We start from the raw sequence: 7,666 nt of genomic DNA, 5'->3' as shown, positions 1-7,666 counted from the left end.
AAGATATAATCACCTACATGAAACATACACTAATAAATCTCTCCTCTTATTCCCAGTTTCGCTTCTGGAATAGGATATATCATCCTAACGTGGTTCCTCAGGGGTTGATTTGTCTTCCCCGTATCCTTAATACCCATCACTTATCCACTGCCACGGTATAATGCAACCATTTATCTATTTCATTTGATAAACACACAACATCATATTTTTGATCTAATTATTCTATGCATTTTGTAGTGTCTGTGGCACCTATATGATCTACTTCTACAGCCCCACAGTGAGGAGTCATATCCTGGGCAAGAAGCAGTTGCTAAGCAATACCGGAGCAACAGGGAAGAGTATGAGGGGCTCGCCCGGTTATAGACTTAGGAGTATGCAAAGTGGATTTGAGGGTGTCCAAATCTCCTAAACTATCTTGAGTAAGAGAAAGGAGAATCGAAAGGCAATGTGAGCTCCAAATGTGGTTCTCATTCCGATTCCAAATTTCCTTTCTCTACTCAAAATAGTTAAGGAGATTTGGACCTTCAAGTCCAATCGAAAGGCAACACTCATCCCCCCTTTTGTAATATAACGTAGAGCTTTGCTATTCAGTTCGTATGTCGATGCAAGTAGACTAAACTGACCCTTTTATAATGCTCCTTCCACTTGGGTTGTACTCGTTGTACTCTGAACTTGGTAATGAGGGTTATGATGTTGTCACCACAGGGGGACTCTGTTTGTGCTGCATATGAGGGTGTCCAAATCTCCTAAACTGTCTTGGCTAAGAGAAAGGAGAATCAGAAGGCAATGTGAGCTCCAAATGTGGTTCTCATTCCAATTCCAAATTTCCTTTCTCTAGTCAAAACAGTTAAGAAGCTTTGGACCTTCAATTACAACCGAAAGGCAACACTCATCCCCCCTTTGTAATATAACGTAAAGTTTTGCTATTCAGTTCGTATGTATGTGCAAATAGACTACACTGACCCTTTTACAATGCTCCTTCCACTTGGGTTGTACTCGTTGTACTCTGGACTTGGTAATGAGGTTTATGATGCTGACACCACAAGGGACTCTGTTTGTGTTGAATGCATGATAAACCTATCACCATGTTTAATGTTGTTGTTACGGTATCAAACCGAGTGGAAAGGAACATAGTAAGAGTATGGACAATGCACATACATAACCCTTTATGTAGAGCTTGTTATTTAGTTTGTATGTATATGTATATTCTATCTAATCAAAATATATCTTATCATTTGCAAGCCATATCAGTACATACAATTAGCCTAAATTTACCCTTTAATACATGCTGCATACATGCTCAATGACCCTTTTACAATGTTCCTTTAATACTTGATGCATGATTAAGATATATTGTAAACGAATTGCATTCAGAATCCTTACTTATCAGCTTAACTCATGTTCAAATAAAAAGGAGTCAGTTGAGTTCATAACATTTTTAGCTTTAAGAGTATGCCTAACATGCTATAACAAGTAGACAAGTTATTCAAGTAGACATATGTATATTCAAGTGAACATGCTATAACAAGTAGACAACTTATTCGTGCATGTCTATTCCTTACTTATCAGCATAACTCATGTTCAAATAAAAAGAAGTCAGTTGAGTTCATAACATTTTCAGCTTTAAGAGTATGCCTAACATGCTATAACAAGTAGACAACTTATTCAAGTAGACATATGTATATTCAAGTGAACATGCTATAACAAGTAGACAACTTATTCGTGCATGTCTATTCCTTACTTATTCCTTCCTTATCAACATAACTCATGTTCAAATAAAAAGAAGTCAGTTGAGTTCATAACATTTTCAGCTTTAAGAGTATGCCTAACATGCTATAACAAGTAGACAACTTATTCAAGTAGACATATGTATATTCAAGTGAACATGCTATAACAAGTAGACAACTTATTCGTGCATGTCTATTCCTTACTTATCAGCATAACTCATGTTCAAATAAAAAGAAGTCAGTTGAGTTCATAACATTTTCAGCTTTAAGAGTATGTCTAACATGCTATAACAAGTAGACAACTTATTCAAGTAGACATATGTATATTCAAGTGAACATGCTATAACAAGTAGACAACTTATTCGTGCATGTCTATTCCTTACTTATTCCTTCCTTATCAACATAACTCATGTTCAAATAAAAAGAAGTCAGTTGAGTTCATAACATTTTCAGCTTTAAGAGTATGCCTAACATGCTATAACAAGTAGACAACTTATTCAAGTAGACATATGTATATTCAAGTGAACATGCTATAACAAGTAGACAACTTATTCGTGCATGTCTATTCCTTACTTATTCAAGACAACTTATTCCTTACTTATCAGCATAGCTCATGTTCAAATAAAAAGGAGTATAGTGATGACACTACACCATAGATTGGCTATTGCAACTACTTTTTAGAAAGTGTTGCGCTTAAATGTTGCAATTGCTAAATTGATTTGATTGATACTATTCATGTATATCTAATGCAACCATTCATATAATTTTAGTTGATTTATTCAGCAGAGGCAACATTTATAATTAGATGTGACTCTTTTGACTTGACAATTAGCTAAAGCTACATTTATCAAGTGTTGCTTTTAATAAAAATAGAAAGAATATACCTAATTTTATAGTTATAATTAGAGTAAATAAAAATCGTGTTATTCGATAAAATTGAAAATGAAGTTCTGAAAAGATAAATAATGAATTTTAAGTGTTAAAAATTATAAATGATGACGTTATTAAGTGATGTAACTGCATAAATACTAAAAATAAGTATTGAATTTAAAAATATTGGTTAATAATATTTAACTTAAAATTTAAAGTTAAATATTTTGACTTAACATGATAGCTAAATTTTAACTTAATTGAATAATTTAAGTGACCGAAAAAAACATTTATCAAATAAACTTAAATTAAAGGTCAAAATACAAAAATAAACCATATGGTTAGACCGATTTTCAATTTTCAAACACAATCTAGTATTTTAGAAATTGACAAATTAGACCCGTTTGTGAACTTCTAAAATACAGAACTTTGTTGAAAAATCGATACCACGAGATTTATTTTTGTAATTTTGCTTAAATTAAATAAATTCTTAATAAATTAATTCGGATGATTTTTTGTGATTGAATGACATCTTTATCCTAAATATTTGTGGAAACTTTGAAGGCTCCCTCCCATTAATGTTTTCCAAATTTTTTGGCTCCAAATTTTCCCACCAAAATAAAATGTAAGTAATAATGAAAATTTTTTTAAAAAATAAGTTATTGGTCTTTTTCTAAAAATTCACGTGGACCACTTCTCTCTAGATGATATTTTTTCAGCGTAGCCCTCTCTCTCTCTCTTCAGTCATTCCATTTTTCTTCCTTTTTTGGACTCTCGCTCTCCCCTCGCTCCATTTCCTGCCGGATCGAGTGTATCTCTTTCCCTTCACTCCCTTTTCTCTTAGTCGGAGTTCAAATTTTGCTTCCAATGGTGTAGTTGCCTAGCTCGTCGTCAGAGTTGGAGAAGGCTTCATCGCATCGTATCCCAACGAATTCAATCGGTAAGGATTTGGGCTGAGGAATTCATCCGACAAAGGGAAGGGAGAAAAGTGTTTCAATGGCCTTCTAAGTGATTGATATAGTGATAATGGTGCTGCATTGTCGACTCTTTTTGGTAATTTTTACAACTCCTCCCTTCTCTTCTTTTATCCTTAAATTTATTGAATTTTTTAACAGTTGAGTTGAATGGAATAAGAGAATTTTTTTCTGCAATGGCTAGGACATGTGTCAAACAAGTTCGGGTAGTAGCTTCTGCGTATTGGATTTGTCCTAATGGTTCTCCTATTGATCATCAAGTTTGTTTGTTTCTGCCCCTTTTTACTAGTGTTTGGTTTAAAATTATTGGTTTTGGGCCCAATCACTACAAGAAAATTCCCGATCACCGACGGAATGGACCGACATAATAGTTTTTGTCGGTGATACCGACGGAATACCGCACAAAATTTGTGTCGGTGATCACCAACACATATCCCTACACAATAATGTAATATGTCGGTAATTAATGGCGGGATTATTCCCACCCTTTCACCGACATATATCGTCGGAAATTAAAATTATCGGCGAAAACACCAACAAACTTAATAGAAGACCGACAAAATTGTATCGGTGATTAAAATATTAAAAAAAATAAAGTTATTATTAATTAGCCTTTTTTTTGAGGGAAAATTAGCCTTTATTCTTAGTCAAAATTTTAATAAAAAAAATAAAAAGGAAAATATATAATGACATAAAGCCCTAATTTTTATCTCTTCCTTTCTCTGCCCCCCAATCGAAAGCTTTTGAACCCTATCTCTCCCTTCCTCCTTGCCTCCACCGACCTCGATGCGGCGCCTGTATTTCTCCCACCCTAATCTCTTGCTCTGTATGTTACGCACTGGTTTCTGGTTTTCTTCTCCCTCTGCTCGATCTGCTCCCAAAATTTTTGTTGCCCTCGATCTCTCCTCTTAAGGTACCGATCTGAGCTTTCTCTTCTTTGTGCTTTCTTTTAATTTGAGTTTTGTTATGGTTATTCCGTTGGTTTTAATTGATTTTTTCAGGGGTTTCATCTGTTTGTTTTGGTTGTTTTCTATTGATTGTGTTGCTTGGTTTCTGGGTTTTGGGTTGTGTGTTCCTCCTTCCAAACCAAAAGAATGTTTGCTGAAATTTGAAAACCTTGGGTTCCCAAACCTTCCATATCAAACTAAGTGTAAGGGGTATTTCAAGAGGTGGTCTTGAGTTTGATGCCCATGCCTTTCTGTCAAGAACAAAAAAAGGACATACTCTCGCAGTTACATCATCTGGTTCTTAACACTCATGAGGCTTTGCTTTCTTTCCCTTTCTTTCTATTTTCCGAGCACAACTCAATGAAGGAGTTTAGATATCTCCTTTATAATAATGTCTACTCTATATAGACATTCTATTATGCCTTATTCCCATTTCCGGAGGAACTCCTGATTCAATTCTTTATGAGGTCATGCCCGGCCTTTATTTTGTCTTGATAGAGCGGCGCGGGTCGGCGTTTAGCGCCCTTCCTCTGCTCTGCCCAAGGTTGACGCTTCAACGCCGGGTTTGATTAAAGTGGTAAGTTCACCCAGTTTCAGTCGAAGCCGAGATTCACTACTGACTTACTCTACAAAAGAAGTTTTTTGAAAAAGATGCAGGAGATTGGAATAATAAATAGTCAATCCCAGTTCTCCTCTATGAAGATGGTTAGAAAATAATTATAATGAAGATAGTGGCAGGTATGACAATCCTAAAGCACCAAAACTAAGGAAGAAAAAGTCTTCTTCATAAAGTAAATTTTAAAAATGGCATTATTTTGTTCACCAGGACATTATGGACTGCTATATTGGATAATTTGGACTAGCTATGTCTATAGATATTTTCTTCCAAACACATTCTCATATAATTTGGTAGTCCATTTTGTGATGACTTATAAAGATCAATTGCATTATTGCTTTTGGTAAAATCATTCAACATGCGCATGTAAAGTACTTGTAGATTTATTGTTAACTTCTTTTAGAGGTTGAATGGTTTGCATAGATTTTATATTATATTTATACAAATTGAATAATTTTGTACCTATTGTAATATCACTAAGTACATATGGATTAGCTAAGTGATCAAGGTAAATCTGAAATAATTTGAAGCCAACTGACCTTTAATTTTTGTGTGCAGGATTTTAGGATAATTCATCAAACTCGAGATTTTCCACTTTGATTTTGTAATTTGATAGTTTCAAATGAATTGACTTGCTGATAATCTAGAGTGTGATTTTTGCATATTACAGATTTGTTGGTTATGGTAGAAAGTCGGTTCACAAGATGATAAGGTTGGTTATGGAAGAAAGCTGGATCTTAAGCATGGCCAGAAAGTTCTGGATGTTGGATGTGGTATAGGCGAAGGTGACTTTTACATGGGTGAGAACTTCAATGTGGGAGTTGTCGGCATTGATCTCTCCATCAATATGGTTGCTTTTGCTCTGGAATGTGCAGTTGGACTCAAATGTGAAACTGAATTTGAAGTTGCAGATTGTACAAAGAAGACATATCATGATAATGATTTTGATGTTATCTACAGTCGTGATACTCAGAACATTCAAGTAAGCAAGCACTCTTCCGAATTTCATATTCTCCTTTGTATCACTTTTTTTTTTTTTGTAGTTGGTTCTAATTAATCTATTTGAGGTTGATCAGACACTCCTTAGACAACCCCTAGTGCAAAACCAACCCTTTTATATATTCCCAATTAGTTACTTGCAACGATGAGCCACAACTATTAAGATTGATGCTTTTAGATCCTTAAATTGTCTAATTTGACATCATAACAGGAAAACTTATTCTGTTTCTGACCTATTTCAGGACAACCCAGCATTGTTGAGGTCATTTTACAAGTGGTTAAAGCCTGGAGGTAATTTGTAATTACTGAAAGAGTGCTGGAACTCCAACCCCTGAATTTGCTCAAGTATATTAACTAGAGAAGTTATTATCTTCATAATGTGAAAGAATATATTATTTTTCATTTGAATAAATTGTAATTGATTGCCAAATTTTTTTTGTGGTTGTTTAGCTCTCACATCCTAATCTCATAAATGATATTCATATGCTTAGGGATGCTAGTTTTGATGATGTTATGGCAGAAGATCGAATAGATTAGGTACCTTCAGCAACCTTGTCAAACATTTCTTATATAGATCATATAAGCTTTGCAGTTAAAATGACTTTTTGCTTGTTATGCAGTTCCTAAAAGTCTGCATCGCGAACTAAACCATATAGAGAAGGCCAAGGAAGAGTTTGTGACTTTTCTAAAGTGAGTTCCACTCTTATTTCGTTCTGATAGTCTTGGTTGGTTACCTTTATTTTTTATACTCATCTCATTGTTTGTATACATGAATACTACAACAGCATAGTTGGCAGATGGAAGTCAAAGTTGATATGGAGTTGCTCTATATGGAGTTGCTCGGGTGAGCAAAGCCGGGGCCTGTTCGTTTTAAAGAAGAAGTGATTTGAAGTTTTTCTAATATGTTTGAATTTTAAAGCACAATAAATATTCTGCTCTTGGAATTAACTGTTTTTGTTGATTATATGGAGTATTTTTTGATCTTTAGTAAAATTATCCATTGAAATGAAGTTATATATATATATATATATAGGAGTTCCCTTCAATCCAAATTTGATGACATAAAAATATATAATAATTATATAAAAATGGAAAAAAAGTTAATATAGAAATAGACGTATTTTCCGACGTCTTTCCGTCGGTAAATTAATTCATTTAATTTTTCAATAAATAGAATACCGACACCAAACAATCGTAGTTGTGTCGGTGACAGTGTCGGTATGTCCGACACAGTTCACCAACTAAAATGGGTCGGAATTACCTACACATAACTCCGATGCAAAATGGGTCGGTGATATCCCCGACACAACAAAAATTCTCTCGTAACTGCTTACCTAGGAGGCCAACGCCGACACATTCATATCTGTCGGTTTTCCGTCGGTGATCATGATCACCGACGCAAATTAGGCCATCTCCGACGGATATTTCCGTAGGTGATCACGTTTTTTCTTGTAGTGAATTTTGAAGCATGAACTTGATCTCGATGATTTTATCTCATTGAATGATGCAATTTTTAGGATTGAACTATTTTAA

At 34.5% G+C, this 7,666-nt stretch overlaps 1 protein-coding gene across 7 annotated transcripts; it reads left to right on the top strand.

The window, feature by feature from the left end:
- The first annotated feature begins 3,350 nt into the window (after positions 1-3,350).
- LOC136223923 (phosphoethanolamine N-methyltransferase 3-like) lies at positions 3,351-7,143 on the top strand. 7 transcript variants are annotated; one of them, XM_066012107.1, is made up of 6 exons: positions 3,351-3,650; positions 5,805-6,116; positions 6,376-6,424; positions 6,625-6,670; positions 6,754-6,823; positions 6,919-7,143. In XM_066012107.1, the coding sequence occupies exons 2-4, from the start codon at positions 5,931-5,933 to the stop codon at positions 6,663-6,665; spliced, it is 276 nt and encodes a 91-aa protein (XP_065868179.1). In that variant the 5' UTR covers positions 3,351-3,650; positions 5,805-5,930; the 3' UTR covers positions 6,666-6,670; positions 6,754-6,823; positions 6,919-7,143. The 7 variants fall into 7 exon arrangements, 3 of the variants coding, with proteins under 3 accessions (XP_065868179.1, XP_065868172.1, XP_065868187.1); XR_010686213.1 differs by lacking the exon at positions 3,351-3,650 and adding an exon at positions 4,302-4,484 and having other exon boundaries at positions 6,376-6,495; XR_010686207.1 differs by lacking the exon at positions 3,351-3,650 and adding an exon at positions 4,302-4,484 and having other exon boundaries at positions 6,376-6,495; positions 6,584-6,670.
- The last annotated feature ends 523 nt before the right edge of the window (positions 7,144-7,666 follow it).

Source organism: Euphorbia lathyris, chromosome 1 (assembly GCF_963576675.1).
Source record: "Euphorbia lathyris chromosome 1, ddEupLath1.1, whole genome shotgun sequence".
NCBI classification, from domain to species: domain Eukaryota; kingdom Viridiplantae; phylum Streptophyta; class Magnoliopsida; order Malpighiales; family Euphorbiaceae; genus Euphorbia; species Euphorbia lathyris.
The sequence above is the reverse complement of the archived record's forward strand: the minus strand, read 5'-3'. Positions and strand labels throughout refer to the sequence as shown.

Excerpts from the sequence above, each read along its gene's own strand:
- LOC136223923 (XM_066012107.1), top strand. The coding sequence starts at position 5,931 with ATGGGTGAGAACTTCAATGTGGGAGTTGTCGGCATTGATCTCTCCATC. Across the intron at positions 6,117-6,375 it reads GTGATACTCAGAACATTCAA|GACAACCCAGCATTGTTGAG; the intron begins GTAAGCAAGCAC and ends GACCTATTTCAG. Across the intron at positions 6,425-6,624 it reads CAAGTGGTTAAAGCCTGGAG|GGATGCTAGTTTTGATGATG; the intron begins GTAATTTGTAAT and ends TCATATGCTTAG.